The sequence below is a fragment of the Ambystoma mexicanum genome, chromosome 9 (genome assembly GCF_040938575.1).
Source record: "Ambystoma mexicanum isolate Mex_15411 chromosome 9, UKY_AmexF1_1, whole genome shotgun sequence".
Taxonomy (NCBI): Eukaryota; Metazoa; Chordata; class Amphibia; order Caudata; family Ambystomatidae; genus Ambystoma; species Ambystoma mexicanum.
In genome coordinates, this window is record NC_090931.1 from 1400203952 (window position 1) to 1400231416 (window position 27465).

General features: G+C 46.4%; 1 protein-coding gene across 1 annotated transcript; it reads left to right on the top strand.

Moving 5' to 3' along the window:
- The first annotated feature begins 627 nt into the window (after window positions 1-627).
- RPL37A (ribosomal protein L37a) lies at window positions 628-23389 on the top strand. Its single transcript, XM_069616810.1, has 4 exons — window positions 628-764; window positions 4579-4707; window positions 7679-7761; window positions 23257-23389. Exons 1-4 carry the CDS (start codon window positions 762-764, stop codon window positions 23318-23320), a joined length of 279 nt encoding a protein of 92 aa, XP_069472911.1. The 5' UTR covers window positions 628-761; the 3' UTR covers window positions 23321-23389.
- The last annotated feature ends 4076 nt before the right edge of the window (window positions 23390-27465 follow it).

The window sequence follows — 27465 nt, forward strand, 5'->3', positions numbered from 1 at the left end:
CCTTGTACTGTTTTCTGGTTTTGATTCAATTGTTATGTAATGCTTGTTGTATTGTGCCTGTTCCTCTTGTAAAGCGCTTTGGATTAAAGCGCTATATAAAATCAATAAAATACAAATGCCGCTTCTGTGCGCTACCACTTGTAAAGAGTCCTGCAAATCAATGTTGTAAAGTTGCACACCCTGCTACTACTTTGATTTATACTCGCCTCTGGTTTGCTTAGTTTTGTACATGAACCATGAACATATTTTAATTAAATTATTATTATGCACATAATTATTGTGTTACAATTCTTGGCTAATAAACGGTACACTTGCAGAACCCGTGGTGTTTTTAGCACCAAAAAGTTAATATGGAAAAGAAAACCAACTAAGGCTAACTAACACCCCGGATACAACAGCTTCCACACAACCAGCATGGCACTCGTGGTGTTCCGGCCTACTGTTAGCAACTTAGTTCTTTATTAGACGTACGAATTGCAACAAAACCTATTTTCAAGATATCCGCGGCACGATTCGAGATCTGTTGGTTACCGTCTCTCTTGTCGAGTGTACCTGTCCACTGCGCTCTAATATAAAATTGGTGTATCAACAACCATGCTGTATGTAAAGCCAAACGATGTGCATGTTAAAAGATGTCCGCCGCTCAACAGAGCGGTTCAGCCATAACTTTCATCTCTATGGTTGTAATTTCCTGCACGCAGGAGTAATACCGCGCATGCGCAGCGGTCACTTCCTTCTTTCCGGTCGGTTCCTACAGCAAAATGGTAGGTTTTATTTGGTCTCTGCTGAATCCGCTTCCATCTCGGTTTTAGGTTAAGTTTCCCGGTCTTCGCTTTTTCCCGGAGGCACATCTGTGGTAGTGCGGATACCTTGTTTGGTGGCTTTGCCGCTTGTTTTTTCCTGGTCGCGTGTATTTGTTTAGCATTATTAGTTGGGGTATTGTAACTTGTTTAATGCCCATGCAAGATGCCGCGTTCATACCCTGCAGAGTAGAGGTCTAACCGCGCTGAGATTATTTGTAGGGAGGGTGTGGCACTATCTTAAATGGAAGTGTTGAAATGTGGGGCGATTTATATTTTTTGGTCATTCAAAGCCCCTTGGTATGTCAGTTTGTAGTGACCCTCAATTAAGCGTTGGCATTAATGCCCCTTGATAGCCCTGCCTTTCTGCCAACTCCTCTTATTTTGAGGAGGGTGGGGTTACATTGGCTGTCAAAAGGTCCGTTGGGTGAAATATGGAAATATACTGTCTTGTGTCATGTTTGTTCCACTGGAGGGAATGGGTTGCTATCCACGCTATTGACAAAGGTATCGCTGGAGGCAATGGGGCGCCGTTCTAGGCAGTGAGCAACTTTATTGTGTTTTATTTTGACAGCTAGCTTAAAAATGATAAATGTAATCGTTCGTGTGGATGTTGTACATGCTAAACTGCTATGTAAGGTGTGAAATGATTGTGACATCGATAGATTTCTTTTCTTTTTTTTTTTTTGTCCCCGATGGCTGGAGTGCATCTATTCTGCAGTACTGCAGGGGGACAACGTGTGTATGTTTTGTTGTTAAACCGATTCAACATAAACATTATGCTCACCATGGTTGTCATGTACCCGCTTTTTGAATACTGCAATTTGTTTTTGTATTGGCAACGAGAAGGCTGTGTTTTTGGGGTTCTTGGTACTCCCATGAAACTGATATTTTTGGTTATATCCTGTTTTGGGTGATGCTGTGAGCAATGAACATGGATGGAGTGGGTCTGTCCTATTGTAATGGAATGCTGTGGAACTCTCCACTCAACATTATTCTCCCCCTCTGTAGTTCATGCTCCTTTGCTACCACTGCGTCCTATTTGTAACCCCCTGGGGCATCTCTGAGCTTCGTTTCACAGCTAGTGTACTTTTCTATAAGGTGGGAGTAGCCTTTTATAGCTAATAGGAATGCTGTTATGTAATTTATGTGCTTATACAGCAAATGGTGTTTCAAGGTGCATCAAGTGAAGGGAGGGGGAGATAAATGGAGGAAAAAAGTACCTTGTAGGTATTGACACATTCAGATCATGCAAGCCTAGTAACAAGAAAGCGAGAGATGTGTAGAGGAGGCAAGGTGAAGGTTGTGGGTGAACAGGGAAGAAGGCAAACAATGACTTCCTACTAGGTCAAGATACAATTGGAGCGGGAAAGTGCAGCAACAGACATGTGGGGGTGGAAGTGCAGAACAGAAGGAAACGGTAATGCTCAGGAGGGAGAAGGGTAAAGTAAGTGGAAGTTAACAGGCTCATTTGTGAGAGGGTGCACAAAGGAGTGTGAGTAGTGGGATGGAGTTGTGGGGGCGGAGGGGTGCAGATGACTTTCATAGAGCAGTCTTGTCTAGAGACTTAATCAGGTGCTATGAGAGGGAAGCCCTTAAGCATGTGAGGGAGATACATGACACCAGCTTCGACACAACAGCAATGCAACCATCTGGATTCAAGTGTCCATGATGCTAAACCGGTCAAGTGGCACAGCGAGTAGAGCGCCTGCTTTGACATCTGCAGAGCTTGCTAATGCAGGTTCCAATCCCGGCAGGGCCAAACTCAGCCTTCCACACCGTTAATAACGAGGTATCATTTGAGTCTTGTGATAGTGCTGTTAGTAAGAACCTTATTAAAACATTTAGCGGCTCAAAGTCGACTTTTTTTTCTTCTTGCAAGTGGTATTCTCAAAGGGTGGTAGAGCCTGAGTGACTTAAGGAATGGTTTGCAATTGGCAGCAGTTGATCTCTGGGCTGTGGATTCACAGGCAGCCTTCCAATATTTTTATTTGTCGGTAGCTCCCAGACTCTGAGGTATCGCAACGCTAAAAGTGGTATGTGGTGCGTTAAGGATGGTTGGAAACAGTCGGGTTACATTTCATCAGTCATGATCAACGTGGGCAGTGTGCTGTAAGAGTTAGACATTTGTTAAACTGAGGTTTTAACTTTCTTTCGGAAGTGTGTAAGTAGGTTTGTCTTGGATATGCTGAGGGAGCGCGTTCTAGTGTGTGGGAGCAATGATGGTAAAACTTGAGCTCCCAGCTCTTTTTCTGGCAAATCTAGGTATTTGCAAGGTAGAAGTGGTGGAGGAATGGAGGTTGTGTGGGTTGTTTCTTGGTGATTCTGTTCATGAAGTGGGGGGACAGTGTTGTGTAAGCAGCAGTAGGTGATGGAAGAAGATATGAGCTTTGATTGGGGGGGGGGGTGCCAATGAGCCTCCAGTCTGATTTGTGAAATGTGATCAGAGCTTTTCATACCCCAAACTGCTCTGAGAGCGTTATTGAGTTTGTAGATGTTTTTTGGTTGAGGTTCCTGCTAGGATGGCATTGCAGAAGTCTAGTTTGCTACCTATGATGGCTCTAGCTAGGGTAAGGCAGTTGTTGGCAGTGAGGAATCTCCCGGAGAGCTTTGAGTTTGATGGGAGTAAGCTGCAGAGGAGGTGATGGCTTCGACATGTTTTTGCATGCGTCCAGGTAAGCCTGGTGTTTTGAAATGGTCAGAAACTGGGATGGTGTTAACATTGATGCAGAAGGAAGAGAAGGCCGGACTGAGGTGTTAGAGGCGGTGTGGAGATCCCACAATAAGGAGCTGTTTTTTATCATTCAGGCAGAGATGATGGGTGGCCATCCAAGTCTGTATGATGCTGAAGACGCGGTTAATGTTGGTAGTCTAGTTTGTGGTTACCAGTGATTTTTGAGGGGGACTTGCGTATCATCAGCAATATTGGTGTAGGGTATGTTGAGGCTATCTAGGTGGTGGAAGAGGGGTTTGGTATACATGTTATAAAGGGTAGGGGAGAGGCAGGAGCCTTGGGGGGGCACCATAGGAAACGAGTATGGGGTCAGCTGATTCGGCCACACGAAGACCCTATTGGTTCAACCAGATACAAAGGATTGGATCATAAGGTGGCTTCTGGGGCAAGGTTGAAAGCTGCGGTGAGGTGCTTGCAGAGGATTTTGTGATCTATTTGGTCGAACACTGCAGAGGTGGAGGATTGCATGTTTCCCGCTGTGGTCAAGCTGATCTTTAAGTCAAGGAGGGCAGATTCCGTACTGTTTGGATCAAAAGCCAGATTGGCTGGTGCCTACCAGATTATGGTTTTCACAGTGTAATTGAAGTTGTGTGTAGGCAGTGAGGTCCAGGATTTTGAGAAGATGCAGTAGTTGGTGGGGATGGTGGTATCTAAGGTTGGTTTCTTCAGGAAAGGCGTGACCCATGCTGCTTTGATGGCAGTAGGAATTGAGCTGGATTTACATGATGCATTCATGAAGTTGGCTATGGTTGGAGCCAAGTAGCGGTCTGTCCCTCCCCACCCCCCATTGTTCACTAGTCAACACTTTTTTATGCACATTAGTTATTTGGTGGTGCCATTTAATTGGGCTAGACTGTCGTCCCTTGGCAATTTAAGCATTGCTTGGAAGTACAAGCTGCACCTGTAAATCTTTTATATTAGTTTTTATTTTGTTTTTTTCTCTGTAATGGCCTAGATTTTAAAACTTTTTGGGAGACTAATTGTTAAAGCACTTTTAGTTAAGGGATTTGCCATGTTGTAATGTATATGCATTTTAATTTTCAGGCCAAGCGCACCAAGAAGGTCGGGATTGTGGGTAAATATGGTACCCGTTATGGTGCTTCCCTCAGAAAAATGGTGAAGAAAATCGAAATTAGCCAACATGCAAAATACACATGCTCCTTCTGTGGCAAGGTAAGTTTGACGCTAACAGAATGTGACATTTGGGTTCTTGAGTGTATTTGATGCCTGAGAGGTTGGTTAGTGAGTGCTAAATTGTCAGTGGACGATTTTCCTTGATGAACCTCCTGGGGCACCCTTCTAAATCGGGGTCGGGGGCTGACCTACAATGCAGTTTGTAATTTCCCACGTAATGGATTTTCAGGGCTCCATTTTAAGCGGGAGAATTCTTGGTTAAGGCCAAGGGTTACGCCTGGGCACCTTTCTTCCAACAGCATTGTACCGGACATATTAAGACTGTCAATACAGGGTACTAATAGGTCTCTTCTAGAACATAGGGGGCTCTGACTTCCCCCTCGCCCCATTCACATTTCTGCTTTACAATGGGAGGTGAAGGTGTTTCATTCATCCAGGGAGTGAGTCGCCAGTGCCTGTTTACCCTTAGTTGGCAGTTACCCTCTCCTTGAACTGAACATGCAGATGACACTCAGATTCTCATCCCACTTTCGGGGGATTACGAACCGGATTTGGCCTTGGTGAACAAGATATACCTCATCATCCAGGCATGGATGGCCTGCCATGGTCTATGCCTGAATGATGACAAAACGGAACTCATCCTACTGGGGAATAGACAAAACATCAAGACTGAACGATAACTAATCATCATTTGTTATAGATGGCAACACCATTAAGGTAGCAAAAGGGGTAAAAACATTAGGTTTTTACCTCGACTCTTGCCTCTCTAACAAAGCAGGTGAGAGCGATGGCCTCTAGTACCGCATACACCTGTAAATTGATTAGAGCTGCAAAACCATACCTGTCCACTACCAGCTGCTTCACCCTATCGAGAGCTCTGGTATTATCCAAATTGGACTATTGCAATGCATTGTACATAAGGGTCCAATAAACGCACACTGCAAAAAATCCAAACCTTACAGAACAATGCCCTCAGAGCCGCCTTAGGAATCCCAAGAGAGCGTATCTCAGATGCCAGAAGACAATCTAATTGGCTCTCCACAGCGGACAAAATTAAACTTAAAACAGCCTCACTAACATTTAAAAGCATTAATGACCTAGCCCCCAAATACCTAACAGAAAGGTTCAAAAGAACCTCCAACAGACCCACCAGAGAAGCATATACTAACCAGCTAGTTGTGCCCCCATTTAAACTGAGCACTGTCGGTCAACAGCTTCCCTGTCAAAGCAGCCCAGCTGTGGAACTCCCTCCCATCCTCAAGGTCTGACCAATCCTATCCACACTTCAGACTTAACTGTATTAGATGGCTCAAAGAAAATGACCTATAACTAACCGACACCTGGACTACTTACCTCTTGCCGATCGGCTAATTTGTAGCTGAATGCACCTGCTTCTTGACTCTCAATGTATAATATGTATACACACCTGTGTATATAACTCTGTATATAACTCCACGCACAAACTTGTAGAGTAATCATGCTCGTTTGTAATCCTGCTCTGTTGTCAACGCATCCTGTATTTACCTGGAATGTGTAACTGTAACTTGTAAGCTTAAAGTATTCTTGCACACGCGCCCGGTTACCTTCGGGTCTGGGGCGCGCTATAAATAAACATAATCTATGTGATACTTTCAAGGCCTAAAGACTATATACCCTTATCACCTTAGTTAGTTTTAGAATGTGAGTGATAGGATTTCAGACACAGGACAATTTGATTTGGACACCTTTACACAGGGCAGACACACGTTAGGTTGAGGTAGGAAAATGCCTTCTAGAGCAGGGATAGTGAGGCATTATTTTATTTTGATAGTTTATAGCAATCACTAGCAGTCCTGTGTCCGCCTTATTCCTCGTCACACCTCCCAAACAGGGACCTTGTCACCGTCTGCTCATAGCTTTTTTGTTTTTTTTAAATCTTTTCAGTCTATCCTTAACCTTGCATGTGGAAAATGTTTAGCTGCCTAGTGATCAGTTACCTGAACAACATTCTGTGTTTCAGAAGTAAATGCAGTCACCTGAAAATCAGGGAAATGCTTTAAGAAAATATCTGGCGTTCCAACTTGCCTCTAGATCAGTCTTGCAATTTTGTTCTTTTTGAACCGGTTTCTGTTAACAGCACGGCGCTACATAACTGCGACTTTACATTAATCCAATGTAAATGTTTCACTGTTGCATTTCACATGTTTTCTATCTCCTGAAGTTTATACAATGAGCCAATTGCAGTATGGCATAATTTAAACTCCCATGATGCTTGAACGTTCAGTCACTGATGTTGGTTTGTCCTGGCCAGGCTTAATGTTAGGTTTTCACCAAACCTCACTGATGGTCACGTTAACATCATATTGGAGTGCTAGCCTTTATTGGAACCGTGATGCATAGATTCAGTCCTTCTCAACCCTTAATGGCCTCTTGCCTTCAATCCTTTCTGCTCCTGAGTGCTTTGCCATCGGGATAGCCCGATTTATTGCTTTCCCCTATTTAATATTAGTCTTGGTCACTTTCTTCATGCCACCAACCTTTTGGGGCAACAAGCCCTTTTGTCCAAATGTGGTGGGTATTTGCTAACCAGAATTTAAATACCAGCCACTGGCATACCATTAGTCTGGTAGAATATTGTCTTGCAACACCTTTAATGACTCCTTTGCTTAACCACAATAATTACACCTGGGTTTGGTTTTACATGTCCCTTTTATATCTAGAAATGTATTGGGTAAGATCTCTTGTTCCATTTAAAAGCAAAGGAACAAAGTCGCGGTTTTCTTTTGGATTTCTGTTATGTATCCTTACATGCCCCTTGTGGAACCAAGAGGTGTGAAGAAAGTGTGGCTAGTAGATCTGCAAGGGGTAGTCTGGCTGCAGCGAGCCCATCCTGGAATATGTAGCTACTGGCTGGGTGTAGCTTGCTAGTCCAGTGAGCAGTAAGTGCAAAAGTAAACAATTTTCACACCATTTGTCTTGGTCTAAAGCAAAAACGTTTTTATTTGAATGTTTCTTTTTTCCCCTCCCACAGACAAAGATGAAGAGGAAGGCTGTGGGAATCTGGCATTGTGGCTCATGTATGAAGATTGTTGCTGGAGGTGCCTGGACCTACAAGTAAGGAAAATCCCTGCTTTCCCAGTACAATTGGGGGTTTGTTTTGCAAGTTATTTTTTCTCATTAAAAGGGTGCTTTTGTAGAGCTTTGGTCACTTTCATAAAGTACATTTTACATCGTATTCGGACACAAATTGCAGAACCTTGGAACATTTTATTTTAAAACGGCGTGGGATAAAACTAACAGCAAAAGTAGACCTTCCAAGTGATGTTTCAAGGGGTTCTATGTCTCATCAATTTTACGACTGCCTTTTTCACAAGTACACTATTACAAAAAGTCGACCCCTGTTTTTTAAGGGGCTGGGGGTTGCCCCAACCCCTTATCTGCCCTTTTCCACCCCCAAAAATGTAAATTACTTTTTTCATAAGTGTACTCATAAAAATGACTATGAAACGACGGTGTAACGTTTCAAGCGTATGCGTATTTTTTTTTTCCTCCCAGCATTTCATTAAACCTTTTTCACATTTTGTATGTCAACCTATTGGGTGTATATATACAGGCCAATGCAGTTGGATGCAGTTGTGTGTTCCAATACGTTGGTTTTGGGGGTAGTGCTGTTTCATTGTTCAGTATTGGGCAGAGCCCTACTGTGTTTAAGATTGGGATTTCCTGGGCTACTTGCGGGCCATTAATGAATTCATTGCGCCAAAGCTTATTCTTGCTTCTTGGGGATTTCCATAGGGCCTGTGACTTGGGGTTAGTCCCTTTGTGCTATTACTTGAGCCATCTCCGCGTAGTGCAGGAAATCGGCCTTGTGCTATGGGATTTGTGTTCTCCAGTCAGATGGCTGTGATTCTTTCAGTGACTTAGCATTTCACCCACCACATGGGAGTGGAGGGCCGTCGGGGTGTTTCCACAGGCGAGCTATTGTGATTTTGGCCGCAGTGGGCAGTTGGGTGCATAGGCTTGATTGTTGACCCATATGCTGGAATGCTCCTCCGGTGTCCTCCAATGGCACTATGCCCGAGTCCCAAGGAATGGCTAGTCCCATCAGCCTGTTTCAGCACCTCACGCCAGAATTGTCGCTTTCGGCAGGTCCATAATGGGTGGAATATTGAGCCAGTAGTCGAGCATACCCTCCAGCATGGAGGTGGAATTGCCAGGTTGCTTTTGTTTAGTAGTTTGGTAGTCAAATACCACCTATAGCAAACTTTCAGCCCCCCTTCCTAGTTAGTGACACACTTTGAGCTTTTATACATTAGAGCCCAAATGCGATCCCAGTCTCTAATGCTCACCCCAAGTCCCTTTCCCAGCTGAGCATGTATCTTTCCTTTCTGTTGGGGTCAATTATATCGTAGTTGGTATAGGGTAGACACTTTACCGCCGGGGGTTGGCGGTGTTCTAGAGCAGTTGGGTCCCTTCATTGGTCCTCGCAGTGCTAGGAGAAAAGTTCTGCGTAGTGGAATCTTTCGGGGTTCTCACCTGAAATTTTTCTTTACATGCTTCGAATGTTAAGGGCGTCCCTCTGACCAGGAAATCTGATACCGTTAGATCCCTCCCTCCATCTGGCGAATCCTAGGGGTGCAGGCCGGGGGTAAAGTTAGGGATTTTTCCATATCGGGGTTAGGGGCCCAAGAGTGCCCTTGCAATCCCTTTTGTGGGCTGCTTTGCTCCATCATTCTATCGTGTTTTTAGTCTGACAGTGGGCCTGAATTTGGGGTGGGTTGCAGGGCTGAAATGTATGGTAGGGTCGTTGGTGGGGTTAGGCTCCATATTTCCATCAGGGCGGGTTAGTAGATGTTTGCCACATGAAGGCCCGGCAATATCTCGATACGTCTAGGACATCCAGGCCCCCGTGCTTGTGCCCTGCAGTATGTGCATGGTTCCAACTATTTTTAATATGCTTTTTGCAGTTTTTGGTGTCTTTATGTGCATTGACCTATTTTAGGCCCTGTATGAGTCTTTTTTTCTCAGATCTTGATGGCAAATGGTTCCATATAGTGCAAAAACTAATTGGGATAATGGGCAGCCCTGGCGAGTACCTCCGCACAAAATCAGCCAAACATTTTTTCCAGTTTATCCTTGGGGTTGCGGTGGGATGCTAATAGTTGGACATGGGCCATTTTATGAAGTTGGGGCCGAATCCGAAGTGGGAAAGTGTTTGGCTAATATAACCCCAATCTAGCAGGTCGAAGGCTTTGTGTGTGCCGGGGAGATGGTCAGTTCCAAGCCTGTTCTGGTGGCGCTCTCCACCAGGTTGATGGAGCGCCTAATGTTATTGATTGATTGATCGCGGTGTATTTTGGGTAGAACCGTCCATAGTCTAGTTGCTAAGATTTTGGAAAAGATCTTTGCGTCATTAATGAGGCCTGGTGTTTCGGGGTCCTTGCCTGGCTTGGGGATGCGTATTGTCAGTGACATGGATGGGGTAATACCCCCCGTTGTGAGGAAGGAGTTGAAGAGGGTAGCTAGCTGCAGGGCTAGAATGTGTGCGGAAGCCTTGTAAAACCACCCATGGGGACCTTGGCGCACTTTTCAGAGATTTTGCCTCCGCAGTTTCCTCTCTTGTGATTGGATGCTCTATGGTGTCCATTTGAGTAGGGTAAGCCTTTCTGGATGGTGCTGAAGTAGCTTGTTTGGGATGCAGGCTTTTTATGGGGTCCCAACATGATTTTTCTTTGGTGATCAACCATTATCTCTTCTCCGCATACAGTTACCCCGTCTGCCCCTTTACGTTTTGGAATATTATTTCTCATGTGGACTTTTTTCAATTTATAAGCTAGCAGGCGGTTCGCCTTATTGCCATTTATATAATAGTATTGTTAAATGCTTGTGCCCTCGTTGACTTGTCAGCTAAGTTAATCTCTAGGGCGGTTTTTGCTTTTGAGGTCCCTGTCCCCCTTGGTGGATTGGTGCTTTTTAAAACTTCTCCAACTCCTCCACTCTCCTAGTTTGTCTGCTGGAGTTGACAACTGTCTTTGCGCTGCTGCCCCACTAATTGGTTCCCCTCGTACGTGTGGTTTCATAGCATCCCAGGCTGTGGCTAATAGGCAGTCCCCTGTTAACGTTTTCCCTGAAATAGTGTGAAAATGTCTGCTAACCCTCTCCTGGTAGAGGGATCCAACAGGATTGAGTCCCGAAGTTAACCAATATCTCTGGTGTGGCGGGGGCATTAGGGAGGCTTTCTTGGATAGGCAAATCCGCTGCGACAGTGCATGGTTTGATAGTGCTCGGGAGTTTGTACCCTCTCCAGACAGGGGAAAAAGACACTGGACATCAAAATTGGATCAATCCTAGAGAAGCATTTGTGCACTTGTGAATAGTCCTGTGTCGCCATGTTGGGGAACCTCTGTCTGTCCCTGGTGCCCTAAGAAATTCGGTGAGCCCTATGGCCCGGGAAATGTCTCCACACCCCCAATTGGAGGTAGTGTTGTGTCTGCGGCTAACTTGATATCTCCCCCGATTATAAATTAGTCTTCAGTTCAGTGAATGGTAGAATGGTCGGCATGTTGTGTAGGAACCAGTCTTGTGCGGTTTTCGGGCGGTAAAAGTAAATGGGGGGGGGGGGGGTGGTAGAGGGCTATAGTTGGTGGTTTCTCAATGAGATACCCCTTCATGAGCAGAAAGCTACCCATGGGATCCCGCTTAACAGGAGCACGTGTTGGGGTAAGATTCTCGCTTGACAGGAGGGCTACACCTCTTTCCTCGTCTGCTGTGGCAAAGTATCGCTTCTTAATCTATTGGCTGATCTTTCTCGTCTGCCTCTAGGAGATGAGTCTCCTGTAGGCAAACTATCTGCAGCCAGATGGGTTGGTCTCGGCTCCACTGACTTCCTCTTACCCCGGAAGTTAAGGCCCTGGACACTTCATGTAAATCCTAAATCCCTCCTGCCTCAGCTGCCATGGTCCCTGTTGTGTTTTTCACTCCATGGAGGGCCCCATCTCTTGTTTAATCCCAGAGCCTGCCCCAGATGTATGCTCCAGTGGTTTTTTTTTTTTTTTGTGGTGTTGACTTTGTCGTGTTTGTTTCCATTTTTGAACTCACCCCACCGTAACTTGCGTGAGTCCAGCCCTCAACCAACAGGGTATCTGACTCTGGCCCACCACCGACCCTGTTAGGGGCCAACGGGCCCCTTGTGTAACCTTTGGCACAACATAATGCTTATGCACTTAAACTTGCCTTACTTGGCTTGGACGTCGTCCACAGCTCATTCTGCTTCTGCATTCGCTCAAGGTCGGTCCCAAGTGAGGTCTGGCGCAAGCTGGGCGAGGGCTGGAGTAGCAGGGTCAAGCCTATAGTTGGGTACTCCTTATAGCCCCTCTTACAATTTTGGGGCTGGGGAAATGCTCGGGCTTTGTCCTTTTTTGTTTTGTTCTTTGGTGGGTGACCCCGATCTTCTGCTCTCGTTCCACCCAGGACTATGCCGCCATAGAAGATCTCCCTGCAGTGGATTCGTGGTGCATCGCTCTTTACTCAGTGTCCTCACGCTCCTCGGGATTCAGAAGTTTTTCTGCTTCCTTCGGGTTATGAATTTGCTATCGTTTACACATGTAAAGTTCAGCGAGTTACGAAAGTCCCAGCGGTATGAAATCTTCATTTCTCCTAGCCATTCACTGAGATGCTTCAGGGCTTTCTCTTCAGCAGCATGCTGTTTGCCAGGTCCTGGTAGAGCAGTATAGTTGCATCCTGGAACTGAATTTATTCCTCCTTCGCCTTATTAAAATGCACCCTTGCCAGCACGTTCCGGGGGAGTGGAGAAAGCTTGTTTGGCTCTGTACTATGAATCGGTAGTCTTTCGTGAAGTTTTCCAGTTATGCGTCCGTGACAGAGGTTGGTATGCCCCGAAGGCATCGGCTAGAGCGGTTCTCTGCATCTTCCTGTTTTTGTTTAAGTGAATTGCAGCGTCCTTCAAGGGTCGCTATTCTGACTGACCCCTCTCCGATCTCGAATGCTTGCTCGCAGAGGTTGTTCTCCAGCTCTACTTTCAACCTCCTGGATTCGTTTATCTAGGGTAGGTATTTTCCGCATAATTTCCTTTGTGCCCTTCTGATAGTCCTGTGTCGGTGCTGCCAACAGGTCCTGGAGGTCTGATTTAGTCACCAATTGCGTCAGTAGGTTAGATCTGGGGGCAGTGTCTCACTCTGCCAGATGTACCTCCTGTGTGTTCACCCTTTTTTGCTTTGTCAGGGTTGGGCTGTCCAGCAACCTGGAGATGTCGGCCTGCTTTGATCACTTAGTTCTTTTCGCCATTGTCTCCCGGGGTTTCAACTCAGTGGGCCTGCTGCTGCAGTGGAGTGAACTGTTGCCACTAGCTACTGTGTGGCGTTGGTGGTGAAATAACGGCAGTGTCTGCAGCTAATGGGGACCAGTCCGGTTGTGGCGCTTTCTAGGACCTGTCGGCCACTCTGGTTGTTTGGGTTCTCTGGCTCATGGAGGGCGCCACTATATGCTTAATGCCGTAGGGTGCAGGTGGGGAACTGGTGAGAGCTCCTATATGGGACCATGTGTTGTACATTGACCCTTGAGTTCCCCTCCATCTGTTTACTCGGGATGCTGGCGAGCTGCTATTGGGAAATACGTCGCCAGTTAATTCAACTGTTCTTGCGACAGGGCTCTGGGGTCCCAGCTCTCGGTGGGGTCTTGGTTAGCTGGCACAGCAGCTGCTTCGGGATTTTGTATTCTTCTGCCACGAGTTATTTGGTGTGAGGTTAGATGCCCCGGTGAGAATTATTCGTCCTGACCCCTCTCCAGGTTACAGCAGGCCCAGCACGTTAGTTTAGTAAAATGCCCTGCGCTTGGGGAAGGTTGATGGTGCAGGTCCTCTTGCTGGGAGTGCTGTCTCCTATGCCGCTCTAGTTCGGTGGTTTTGGAAGGGGTGGCGGGGGGAGTGAATCCGCCTGGAGGTATTAGTGCTGCTGTTTGCTGTTGCATGTAAACCGCTTGCAGGCGGTGGAGGGGTTAAGAAGGCTTCTTGCAGGATTTGATGTTACTGCTGCCCCGAACCGCTTCGTGGGTTTATTACTGTTGCACCGAACCGCTTTGTGGGCAATGTTGGTGTGTTTCTGTCGGGCTTCTGTGTGTGGCATGTGCCATTTCCCCTAACGCAGAGGCTAGAAGTATGGGTCTTCCTGCTGGGGTCTGGGTGGTTGCGTGCGGCCAGCGGAGGCCTCTCCTTACCTGTCCGCACCACCCACGCCGTGCTGCAGGGTTTCCCAATGGCCAGCGTAGCAGATGCTTGTCTGTCACTGAGGGTGGTCCTCTTCTTTCTGGATTCCGGAATACAGCGGATATAGGTCAGACGTGCAAGCCGTGAGGGATGGCTCGTCTCCTGCCCAGCGTTAAATTTGATAGCTGAGGTGGGTGTTCCTCCATGTTTGTTGCTGCAGTGCTCACGGAATCGTGGTTTTCATTTAGCCTGTCGCATGTGGCACGGGTGCAGGCTGTTGTGCGGCTTGGGCACTTTCCTTTTACTTTATCCTTTTTCTTTGCAATGTTTGCTGTGGGCGTGAACTCTGTGCGCCCGCCGTTTTGCGTTCTGAGTGATTAGACAGGCTTCTTCATTTCATACGAGCGGAACAGTTATGGAAGCCCCGCTTCTGCCCAAACGTGCCACAAATCATCTTGCAGTGCGCCAACTGCTGGAATTCTGCAGTTAGAAAGGTTGGCGTATTTTCAGTCGGTGGCGAGCTGTGTTGGGAGCTTCTAAGGAGTCATGCTTTACGCCACGGCTCCAATCCACACCCCCAAACACCTTTTTAAATCTAAAAGATGCACATCTTTGAGCTGTTGCTACCTATACCTCTCACCATGTCCCAGTTGGCAAAGACAACTGCTTCTAATAACATAGTATGAGCCAAGCAACCAGGAATCTGTTGTGGATTGCTTCACTGATGGCTGCATAAGGGTGTACACACTGCCCACTCCCCCAAAGCACTTTGGTTTATTTTCAAGAAACCTATCCCAACCTGGAATATCTATTGGTAGCTAGTGAAAATGATAATTGTGGCTTCCTCGACAAACCGAGCATCACAAATCAAATCTTCTCGTTACCATTTGCAGAGATTGAAGTTGGTTGCTTCCAGAATTACTAAAACAAAACTGAGGGGTTTGACCTGCAAAACATAAAAACGTGGTGAAAGCTTAAGGGGCTGGTGTAGACCAGGACTGCACTAAAAACCAGAGACTGGATTAGGCTAATTTATAGACCGCTAGATTCAGCCCTTTGCTAGCAAATGGACAATCAAACTAAAGAACCCAACAGTCTTTCTTCCTCTTCAATCCATCAACTACCTGGCTCGGTCCATGTACCAAATAGGTCCTGAGTCATTGAATTTCTTTCAATCATTTATTTAGTCAAGGACTGCAGATGAGCAAAGCACATCACCCATAGCATGTGTAAAATCTGAGAAACGACTATGTATGGTTCATAGCTTTCGTCAACTAGATGTTTTACTCAACCATATTTGGAATATTTTGCGGTTCGTGACCTTGTTGTGGTGGAATAATGCTTGACAAACATACTCCAAATAGCAGTATCTACTCTCATTGGCCCTCTGTTTTGGGCAGTGGAACCATGTATGTGGTATTAATAAACGGTGCTCTTGTATCAGACTTCCAACTGCCGGTCATAACCACAATGGTGTTCAAAGCTGTTAGCAGCACAACACGCCAATATCTACTGCAAACTCGCTGACAATTTGGTCCAGCTCACTGGCAGGCGATGAGATCAATAGGGAAATAGTGACCATTATAGCTGTAACACCTTCAGAGTGGCAATGGCAGTTAATGGCAACTGTATAAGACTTTTGTTTGTGGCCCCCTTCAAATGTCTTAAAACCAGGTGGGTTCAATTTTGTCTGGGTACACACTAGACAAAGCTACCAATGTTGGACAAACTAGAGTACAGTCCTATCCCAGCACATCTCTTGCTCCTCTTCTGGAAGTTTGATTAGGCAAAAAGCAAGCTTGTCAAACATTTTTTTCCAAGAAAATTGACGAGATGCAAAAAACCCTGTGCCCTCCTGCCGCAATTTGTAGTGAACCAGTGTTCCCGTCTTGTCACTTGACAAATTGTCATGGCTCGACTCATGGGATCACTCACTGGCTGCAATACCACAAATTATCTACAAACTAGCCTCCACTAAAACCACTTATATCTGGACTGGATGATTACTAACCAACAAAATTGTGATTTGCAGCACCAAAACCTCTACACGGTTATTGGGAACTGCTTCTTTGACTGATGTTGCACTGTGACTAGGCTATTCCTGCACTATACCCTTCGTGCTCTGGACTTGCAACCTTTACTTGTACCTTGTGGACCAACTACTGAAAAGACTGCAAGGGGTTAAAGAAATCTGCAGCCAGATACTGGAAAGATGGAAACCCCATTGGTCCCTTCACTTGCTCCCAGCAAATGCAGGATGGATTTTCTAACCCTGTGCTCTTTCCCATGCCTTCCACGTAAAGTGGCCAGAATCCAGTACAAAGTTATTCTTCCTTAAGCATTCTGCCAGTCATTCAAAGAAACGGCTCTATGCCGCAACGGAAAAAGCCTAATCGTTCTTACACAACTTGGATAGGGTTGGTATTTCACCTTCAGGTAATACCTAAAAGATGGTTTTTCGCCAGACTGCAACGAGGGCTGTTGCTCCGATGCCCTTCCAAATGTTGACCAGTTCATCTTGTACGTGCCTCGCTTTCCTTGGGTCCTGGATGGGCCAAGGACCACTAAAATCTGCCTGACCTTTGCTACGTTAATAGACTATTAATAAAGCCCCTCAGTTGGGGATTCTTACTCTAGTCATTTTCCACAGTACACTATATGGACTGCTTATCACATCAGTGAGATGCCTGCTGGTACCCACTCGCCTGTTTTTACCCTAGCATAGTTAGTGTCCCACTTAATTGGATCACAACCCTTCCTTAAACTCCTGACCTTAAGGCAGGTGCTCCCTTCTGGATGCAAATAACCCTGAGGCCCTCGCCATGAACGACCTGGAAACCCAATGAAACTAGTTTTTCCGTTCTGCATGCTACACTTCAGCACCCTTCCACTTTCCCACCCCGTCCTGAATTATCCGTCAGAAGCTGATAAAAGACTGCTTTGCAAAATATATATATTTCTGATGTTTGTTAATCTGCTTAGAATCACATGCTGTGCATAGGTCCGACATCCAGTGGTCACTGCGGAGTATTGCATTTTGTTTTTCGTAGTCAAAAAAGGGGACGTCGACAAGGCGTGTCTGTAACACTTATCCCTATAGTGACGTGCGTTGTACCCACAATCCCTCACGCGTCGAGGTCCCTCAGATTGTTTTTTCCGCCCAGCTTCTGGTCGCCTTACGCGGAGCTCCTAGAGAGACATTGCTAATACTTACTACGGACCGCAGTCCTTAATTTTACTTATTATATTGTTAAAGATCCCTCCCCTCGACGTTAGCTGTGAAGCTGTTCCTCCGCCGAGCAACTTTTCGACGGAGGGGAAGAGACGGAGATCCTTCGGCGCTGCCGAACACGTGGCCTGGCCTCGCCGGCCAACATACAGTAGGGAGAGTGGGGGTTTCGAACTTCTATCATCTTCTCTTTGAGAATGTCTTTCTTTCTCCCCTATCTTTCCCTTGGGGTTATCACCAGTTATTATTGCCTCAGCTATGGAGAGGACCGTTTTGACCACGCTGTAGGGGCAAATACACTTGGAAGGACAAACACAAGCTCTGTAATCGTTGCTTGCCCCTCAAGCTCTGTAATCGTTGCTTTCCCCTCGATCATAAGGACGGCTGCGCGGCCTGTAAGCTCTTGAAACCAAGAACTCTTAAAGAACGCAAAGTTAAGAGGTGGGCGGACTACGCTATGTCGAAGTCGGTTTCCTCACCCGCCGCCGCTGTTACAGAAAGTGACGAGGAGGGTGATAACTCTACGTCCGTTACGGAAGTCATTAACCCCCAGAAGGAGCGCTCACGCTCCTCGTCCGTCCCCGACGGGCTCGGCTCACGCCCTGCTCATGGGGATGAACACCCCGGCGACAAGGACGCACACAGACCCCATAGGCCTAAGCACACAACCCACGGCTCTTCTTCGTCAAAGACGAAGGATCCATCGGCGCCGAAGGGGACGCAGGGCACTCCGGCGTCTACCTCAGACCATAAGGGTCTCAAGCCCCACCCGCAAACGCAGTCGCGACCAGCGATTGGGCTTTCTTCAAACCAGGGCGCTACACCAAAATCATCCGACGTAACGCTCCATAGAGCGACCGTCGAAGAACAACGCGTAACGCAGGCAACGTCGACACCAGAGTCCTCTACTGACAACCTCGTTGTCGAGAGCCTGGCGAGAATCTTTTCCGAAGACAAACGTAAGCGGACGACGAAACAAACGTCAAATACCGCACAAAAAGCTATAGAAACGCCGAAAAAGCACAAGTAGCCAGGAACTGCCCCCTTCATCTAAGGGCACTTCTGAACGACCGGAGGGATTTTCAGAGGGCGACGGAGACCTTTCTTTGACGTTGTGGGAGCGTTCGAAGCGTTTTGAAGGTGAAAACACTGATTTTCCCCCCTCTAGATTATTCACGGGTCCCCCATGAGACCCTTGAAAGACTCCATTCTTGTATGGAAAGGTTTTTGGGAAGCCAAAACCCACCCACACCCAAAAGACCAAGAGAATGGCCCCAGGATGACCCTAGGGTCAAGATTCCTAGGCTGTTTCCCCCCCCTCTACAGACGTATATGACCTCACTGAAGAGGAGCAATACCTCCAGGAAGATGAGTGTTTGGGTGGAGAGGAAGAACATGAGGAAGAGGGGTTTGAAGATCCCTACACTAGTGCAGGAGCTTTTGAAGAAGATACAGCTACCTCGCAGCCCTGGCAATTCACCTATTGGAAACACCTCTCCCATAGATGACCAACCTTCACTTAATGCACTATTGCGCAAGGCAGCAGCGCATTTTGAAATAGACACAGGGGAGACTCTTCCTGACATAGACTTTGTAGAGAAAGTTATTAAAGAAAAAGCCCCTGTTAGTCAGTCTATTCCGCTCCTGGCTTCTATAAAGAGAAGAATAACTCCTTCCCTTTCCAATCCTGCCTTAGTCAGAGGGGTCAACCCTCGGATAGAAAAGCTCTTCAGCCCTTCGTCCTCTGACCCTTTGCACATCAGAGGACATTCTATTCCGACTCCCTCGTAGTTACTAATACAAGAGAGAGCGGGGGTACCACTATCCACTAGTGAGGCACCACCTGACAAAGAGGGCAAGAAGCTCTATGCACTTTGGGAAGAGAATCACTACGTCCGCCGCCTTCTCAACTAGGATTGCAAATAACAATTCCCTGCTAGCTACGCAGATGCACAGTGGAGCAAGCTGCGCAGCGAAGCAGATGACGCACCAGAACCCCTGCGTTCACGCCTGTTAGCTATAATCTCAGAGGGAACTCTTGTAAACCAGGGCATCGTAAAGAACTCCTTAGATGCCGCAGAGACGGCTGGCTGTTCCCTGGTTCAGGGAATACTTCTCAAACGCCATGTCTGGCTGCGCAATTCGGGATTTAAGCCGGAAACCCAGGCTTCCCTGATAAATAAGCCCATAGAACAATCTGTTTGGGAAAGCAGTTGATGAGGCCCTAGAACATGCGAAGAAAGAGTTTGATACCACCAAGACTCTTGACCAAATTTCTAGGCCCCCTAACAGATGCGGCTATGGCAATAGACGCTCCTTTCGTGGCCAACGCCAGCAGCAAAACCAACAGCAATTTTACTCTGCTGCCAACTGGCCCTCTAACCAGGGTAGTAACACCCAGTTCAGTCAAAGAGGTCAACGCCGTGGCAAAGGAAGAGGTCGCGGCTCCAGCCCCAAAGGTTCCACGCCCAATACCAACAAATGACCCGAAAATTCGGGTCCCCTCCATGCATCACCGGTCGGGGGCCGGCTAACATCGTTCCTTTCAGCATGGGAGGGAATATCGTCAGACCGCTGGGTATTATCCACCATAGCCCACGGATACTGCATCGAATTCCACGGTTCCCCGAAGTACAGACCCCCACGGAACCGACGCATGACACCGGAACACCTCACCATTCTTCAAGAAGTAGAAGAACTACTGAAAAAGGAAGCTATAGAGGCTGTCCCCCTATCTCAGGTAACAGAAGGTATTTATTCAGTGTACTTCCTTGTACCCAAAAAGGACTTAACCATGCGCCCTGTATTAGATCTGCGCCCAGCGAACAAGTTTCTCAAACCCCAAAAGTTTTGTATGGTGACCTTGCAGGAAGTAATCCCACTGTTATCACAAGGGGATTACATGACAACACTAGACATGAAAGATGCATAATTTCATATTTTAATGTTGCCAGCGCACAGAAAATACCTCCGGTTCAAGATAGAGAACAAACACAACCGGTTCAGAGTACTACCCTTCGGGATAGCATCTGCACCAAGGGTATTCACGAAAGTACTGGCAGCGGCCCACCTGCGCAGGTTATCCATCCCGGTATACCCTTTCCTCGACGACTGGCTCATAACAGGGGATTCTTACGAAACATGCTTCTCCAATACCCAAAAGACCGTAGACCTTTTGTCCCAACTGGGCTTCTCCATCAACGAAAAGAAGTCCAGCTTAGACCCCAGCCAAATCAAACAATTCCTAGGGGCTCTAATTCGAACAAAGGACGGCCTCGTCTTACTCTCCAACGAGAGGGTCCAAAACATGCTGTTTCAGATCCCCCATTATGTAGCAGGTCGAGAGGTGACGGTACGCAAAGCAATGCGCTTGCTAGGGATGATGGCGTCATGTATTTATTTGGTACCTCACGCACGCATGCGCCCAATGCAAGAGTGGCTCTACAGCCAGTGGACAATGGGACGATCTAGTGGTGGTCTTGCAGGCCTTGGTTCTCTCGCTACGGTGGTGGACAAAAGAAAACCTGTTATTAGGGAAAACTTTTGCCACACCCGCAGTGGAAGCCACTCTAACCACAGACTCATCCCTTCCAGGATGGGGGGGCTCACCTATCCCATCAGACTGCTCACGGAGCGTGGACTCCGAGCTTAGCATCCAAGCATATAAACCTGCTGGAACTATTAGCGGTGTTCAAAGCACTGAAAGCCTTTCAGGAACACCTACAAGGAAAGACGGTGATGGTCCTCACAGACAGCACCACAGCCATGTACTACCTCAACAAGCAAGGGGGCACTCGCTCTCCAGGACTGTCCAAGCTGTCCCAGAATATATGGAAGTGGGCTCTCAAACACATGTTCCTACTATCACAACATGTACCAGGGGAACTCAATCTGCTAGCAGACAAACTCAGCAGAGACTTCCCCCTGCCCAAAGAGTACAAATGGCAATTGCACGAAGACATCGTCTTAGACGTCTTCACGCAATGGGGATTCCCAGAAATAGACCTGTTCGCAACTCTGGAAAACTCACAATGCCAAAGTTACGCCTCCAGGTACCCCCAGAACCAGTCCAAGGGGAACGGTCTGTCGATTCAATGGTCAGGGAAATTTGTTTACGCCTTTCCTCCGACTCCCCTTCTCAACAAAGTGGTGCACAAGATGCACCAGGAGCAGGTTACCATGATACTAGTGGCCCCAATGTGGGCCCGGCAGCCATGGTTCGCTCACTTGATGGAGATGTCCCTATCTCCCCCAGTGAAACTTCCCTGCCTGTACAACATGCTGTCACAGGACAAGGGCAGGACACTGCATCCATGCCCTCAGACCATGAACTTAGCAGCCTGGCTCCTGAGATCATAGAATTTGGACATTTACAACTCCCGCAGAGATGTATGGACATCCTCAGGGAAGCCAGAAAACCTAATACTCGACACTGCTATTCTAGCAAATGGAAAAGATTTGTTATCTGGTGTAGAGGTAAGAGCATCAACCCAGTTGACTGCTCTCCTACTGACATTATTCTATACTTGACCCATTTACTGGATTCAGGTTTAGTGTTCAATTCCATTAAAGTACACCTAGCGGCACTTTCTGCATACACCACTTCCCAACTTAAAGTGTCGTGGTGGAAGATACCAGTTATCAAAGCCTTCATGGAGGGGGTAAAGAGGATACACCCTCCGATAGCTAACCCAGCTCCCGGATGGGACTTAAATGTGGTACTTTCCAGACTCATGGGCCCTCCGTTCGAACCCATGCACAAGGCAACTCTTAAAGATCTCACTCTTAAGACTGCTTTCCTAAAAGCTATCACCTCCATTAGGAGAGTAAGTGAACTACAGGCTCTTTCTGTTCTAGACCCCTTCGTAACAGTTCACAAGGATAAGGTGGTTCTACGCACACACCCAAGGGTTGCACCAAAATTCATCTCGAAATTTCATGTAAACCAGTCAATAGAACTACCAACGTTCTTTCAAAACCCTTCCAGCTTGGGAGATAAGTCTGCATACACTAGATGTACGCAGAGCTGTCATGTTCTACATGGAAAGAACCAGACCACTGAGAAAGACTAATCAGTTCTTTGTCTCTGTGGCAGCAGGAAGAGAAGGAGATGCAGTTTCAAAGTCCACTATATCTAGATGGATTGTTCAATGCATCACTCTGTTTCTCTCTTGCTAAGAGAACTACCCTTCAAGCCAAGAGCACATTCCACTCGAGGCACTAGGGCTTCCATAGCGTTCATTGCAAATGTTCCCCTTGAGTCCATCTGCAAAGCGGCTACCTGGAGTTCTGTGCACACCTTTACAAAACACTACTGTCTAGATGCACACTCTAGATCTGACTCCCAGGTGGGACAGGCAGTATTAAGACATCTTTTCTCTACTGTTCCTTCTCATAACCCACCGCCAACTGCGGGTACTGCTCGCTAGTCTATGCACAGCATGTGATTCTAAGTAAATTACCAAACATCAGAAGACAATGCATTACTTACCGTAAAAGCATTTCTGATGGTTGTATCTGCTTAGATTCACATGCGCCCACCCTTCCTCCCCGCTCGGATGGAAGGAACATAGACATCCTTTTCTATATTTCTCTTTTCTGTACTCACTCACATCTAGAAGGCTCCCTCAGGGCAGAAAAATACAGAGGGACCTCGACGCGTGAGGGATTGTGGGTACAACACACGTCACTATAGGGATAGTGTTACAGACCCGCCTTGTCGACGTCCCCTTTTTCGACTACGAAAAACAAAATGCAATACTCCGCAGTGACCACTGGATGTCGGACCTATGCACAGCATGTGAATCTAAGCAGATACAACCATCAGAAATGATTTTACGGTAAGTAATGCATTGTCATATATAATTTTCTTTTTTGCTGACTGTTTCCATGCCAGTGGAAACATCCAACCGTTATGTTTTATATTCGGTGGCGGCAAGTTGGGGATCCAGGCTTCAAATGCAGTGCATGTTTCTAACCTTGGTTCTGCAGTGTAATTAGAATATAGCAATCCTGTTTTAACTTTCTAGTTATAAATGAATTAATTTGTATTGTTGCCAGTGTGTGGTGGGATTCAAGTAGTTCTGGGGATCAGTCTCTTTACTTGGGATGCCTTAAATATGTTCAACACTAATTTCTGTATTCCCTTGTTTTCTTTCAGCACCACATCTGCAGTGACGGTCAAATCTGCCATCAGAAGGCTTAAGGAACTGAAAGACCAATAGAAAGTTATAGTCCCACCATATGCTTTTGCCCGTTGCTCAGTATGCACAATAAAGTGCTTGAAAAATGTGTTGTGCTGGTTTGAGATTCGTTCATTCCAAATGTCATTAATTGAAAATGTCACCCCCTCCCCTATAGATAAGTAGTTACTATTATCTGTATTTTATTTGGCATATGCACTGTTGAAGGCTAAGCCTCGCTGTGAATCCAAAGGTCTGTCTGGGGGGCTGGGGGAGGTGCATTCCTGAAGTACTGTGAGCTGGGAATTAAAGGGACTTTGGTATCTAAAAGCATTTTTTGCCAATGCGCTGAACAAGTCTAATACAAAAATGTCCAATCAATTGTTGGTAAGATGCAAGAGAAGATTGCTGTTATGCATTTGCAGAATATGCATAAAGAGGGAATGGAACAAGTGAAGAGTGCCAATGTGTGGGAGCGAAAACTAAATGGGGCACCAGTTTGTTTAGTAACAAGTGAAAGATGCAGTTTGACAGCGAATAGGGTAACAAGGGAGGGGCAAGGAGGCGGTCAGGCTATGGGTGCATTTAAACACAACATAGGGGGGTTTGAAATTGCTGCGAGCTGTTAAGCTCCTGCTTCCATCGTAGGAGAGCATGGTTGGCTCTTAAAGCTAACGGTAACAGGACTTAACTGCTCCTTAGGCCATATGGTGCCTTACAAACTTGGCACATGTGACATTCGTTGTAGGTGTTTGAATGTATAAAGATTTGGAATACAGTTAGACTGCATCATACATAATATGCAAAATGTTAGTGTGCCTCATGTGAGTCGGATTGGCAGTGTGCTCAGTTCCCCAGTGGTTGTTCCTGCATACTGGGTGACGCCCGACACCCAGGAGCTGGTTTTACCTCCTGCTCATAAAAATTTCAAACCCTGCAGAGAAAGTGAGAGAAGATTAGTCCAGAGGTAATGGAAGTAAAGGCAGAGAACAGGTCAGTGGCTGAGTTGTGTACTGATGTGAAGCTGGGAGACGCCAAAGTCTGAGAAATATTAATCATTAGAACTATAGTAGCTTGAACAAGAATAGTGTGCAACGAATATTTTACACTACTGAAAGTTTCTGGGAAGGGGAGAAGTGGCACAAATTACGCCAAGATTATGAGCAGTGGTAGCAAACAAAGAGCAATTGGGAATCCTAATGTGTTCATGGAGGCACTGGGGGTGTAGGGGGGGGGTTTCATACGTTGTATTGTGCATCTAGATTGTTCTACATTGCTGCTTTCAGTTTGGGCATGTTTCTTATTGTCAGCATTTTTTAATGGCAAAGCCAAGAGTATGTGGGGGTACTGACATATTGGCAGGGCCAGCTTTCTTTTAGTATTACTGGCATCTACAAAGCAAGCATGAGTTCTTAAATGGGGAATATTGGTGCAGCCAGTGTGAATGTTTTTACGCTGGTGTGTTTTGAGAAAAGGCATGAAGGTGTGTTGGGAGTTACCCTTGATATTGGCTATCTGGCTTTTTACCGCATTTTTAGTGCTGTAACCTACCATTCCAAATATTTCCGGGGTAGGAGGTGCGTATAGACCCATCCTGCTCGATCCAGCCTGCATGGCTATGATCTGTCATCTCTCATATTTTGTGGCAAATATTTACACCAAGTATTCCCCAATTGTCGCTGATGGCTAGCAGATATGTTTGGGGCCCCCTTGTTTCTATGCTGGATGAAGGGTATACATTTTGGGAAGAGCGAATGAATGGCAAGGTTGTGGGTGTCAATGAAATGGGGAGAATGGTCTGAATGGAGACTGCATATCAAGAGGCTAAGATTGGTGTGAAGAATAGAAGCAGCTTGGTCCTAGTGATGCACGTTATCAATAGAAGGCAGGAGTGAAACATCACATTGGCGAAGTAGTTTAGGAGGGGAAAGACTGGGAGGGAGAGAAAGTGAAGAAAATTGTCTTAACTAAAGGTGGTGTGCCGAGACAAAGTATCGGGTCATAAGGATAAAGAGCATTCTGAGTTGAGGGGGAGCGATGAGGTAAGATGACTCAAGGTTAAGTGGGCATGCAGTGAATGTAAGCCACCCAAACGAAAGAAGAAATGTGGAGAGTATTGAGTCTTACACATTAAGGAACGGATTGTGTGGTCTATAGAGGAAGATTAGAAAGGGGATAAGTTGAGAAAAGTAGGGAAAGTGAGATCTTCAAAAACATCCAGGTGACGGTATGGAGGATTAACTCCACAGCCTCTTCCACATGGGGGTGCGGTGATTAGAAACGTTGGCATTGGAGGAGCAGAGGGAAGCCTGGGTAGGGTTGAAGGAAATTATCCAGTTTTCGTAACGCAAAGAAAATGCAGATGGAGCACAATGGAGACTAATGGAAGGGGAACCAAACAGGATGCATATGATTAGTCTGATTGTGATTGCAAGCTGAAAGTGCGGGAGATGTACCAGTGGTTGACGGGGATTCCCTTGTGGCACCAAATTGAGTGTTTTGACAAAGCATCCTGAAACTTGATACCTAGATGCCCCACACACTCCCAACCCAATGACTCGCTGTTGCAAGAGTTCAGCCAGCAACTGATGACCAAGAGGATGTCGGTCCTGTTTGTCCTTTGCTTTGGACTGATACACTTACGATGTAGCGCTTTTTTAGCAGTTTTCCTTACAAAAATGGTTTGTGCCTCTTGGTGGGGCTTAGGGGGCGTCAGTAAGAATAGTGGTGCTTGGCCCTGGTGTATTCACGATTGTATTTCGAGCCTAACCGCATGAGACCTACACACCCCGACATAAACATGTACACATCTGAGGCACCGAGTCTTGCCGGTTACAGCGAGCCGGGTCAACTTTTTCTCCAGATGTCCTCAGGAGCTGCAGAATCCCACAGTTCCCTTCAGGGTGTCTCGCACGCAACCAGATTTTAAAAACTGCACCTCCCAGAACAGCCCCAAGGGAAAGGGGAAGTGGATAAAACTGTTCAGATTTCCAGCTTTGCTCTGGTGGATATCTGCATTAGGGCAATAAATAATTACATGTTCAGTTATACATTCCTAAACTAACAGTCCTTAAGTTTTACCCACTTTGCCTGAATTCCCTCAGCTTCTGCCAAGAAGGGATCCTTGCAAAAAATATTTTTGCTATTTCAAGTTACTTTCTTTTAAGTTTTGGATAACTTTTCAGTTCCCTGGAAGAAGACAGATCTTCCAGTTTTCCTGCTAGTTACTCCTTCCTCTTCTGCCCAATATACTGTAATTACACAAACTGAGACCTGCTTTCTGGATTGATGGTAAGAAACGGCCTCAAGCACAATCCTTCTGGTAAAACATCCGGAAAACATACCGGACAAATACAGAAGTCTTTGTTAATATGCTGTTTATTTGATGCTGCATGTGTGCAGAAATTAGAATGCCCACTAGAGGGCGTCCAAACTGCTTCAGTGGAAGCGCGATCACTGTGCTAGAGTCTGTGGGAAATCTTAACGCAACTGCTTTCAGCTTCCATCTATACTCTGCAAGTCTCCAGGGAGATCCTGACTTGTAGACGCCTTCAGCTAGTGACAATTTCACTGTGCAAACCGCGCCAGACCATCCTTCATTGCAGATGACAGAATGCTTGGGAGAGTTGGCCCCTACGCTGCTGGCAGATAACTGTCCAAATTGTTTGTACGCACTTTGTCTGTTTGCAACACGCTCCCTGAGTTGTATTTACATTAAAATTGCTCCTTTGGGTGTTTTTCCAAAGCCTTGCAGTTCAAGCAGACAAACTATTTACAGATCGTTTTACAAATGACACGAGAAGTTGAAGGAAAAGCTATTTAAGAAATTAGCTGTCAGATGAAGCTGCTTTCTCCTGTTCAGAAAAAATCATTCAGACTCCATTCAAGCTTCCTCGCCATGATGGTGAAGACATTATGGGGCGTAACTTAATGGGAAGGAGCATAAACATGACCTGCCACTAGGGCAGGCAATGAGAGGCAGTTTGGGATGTTGGGCACTCAGCCTTTATTCTGACTGGGACCAATCACTGTGCAGAAACACTTCCTCCATCTTGGCTTAGGATAATTGCCCTACCCTGAAAACGAGTTGAGGCCGAAACCAAAGATACTTGCAAAAACAAGGCCCAGAAAGATCCTTGCAACTCTCAGGATAGTCAACCTCTGACACCCACGCACAGACTGCAGTT

Coding starts and splice junctions, on each gene's coding strand:
- RPL37A (XM_069616810.1), top strand. Junction 4,708..7,678: donor CATGCTCCTTCTGTGGCAAG/GTAAGTTTGACG, acceptor CCCCTCCCACAG/ACAAAGATGAAGAGGAAGGC. Junction 7,762..23,256: donor GGAGGTGCCTGGACCTACAA/GTAAGGAAAATC, acceptor GTTTTCTTTCAG/CACCACATCTGCAGTGACGG.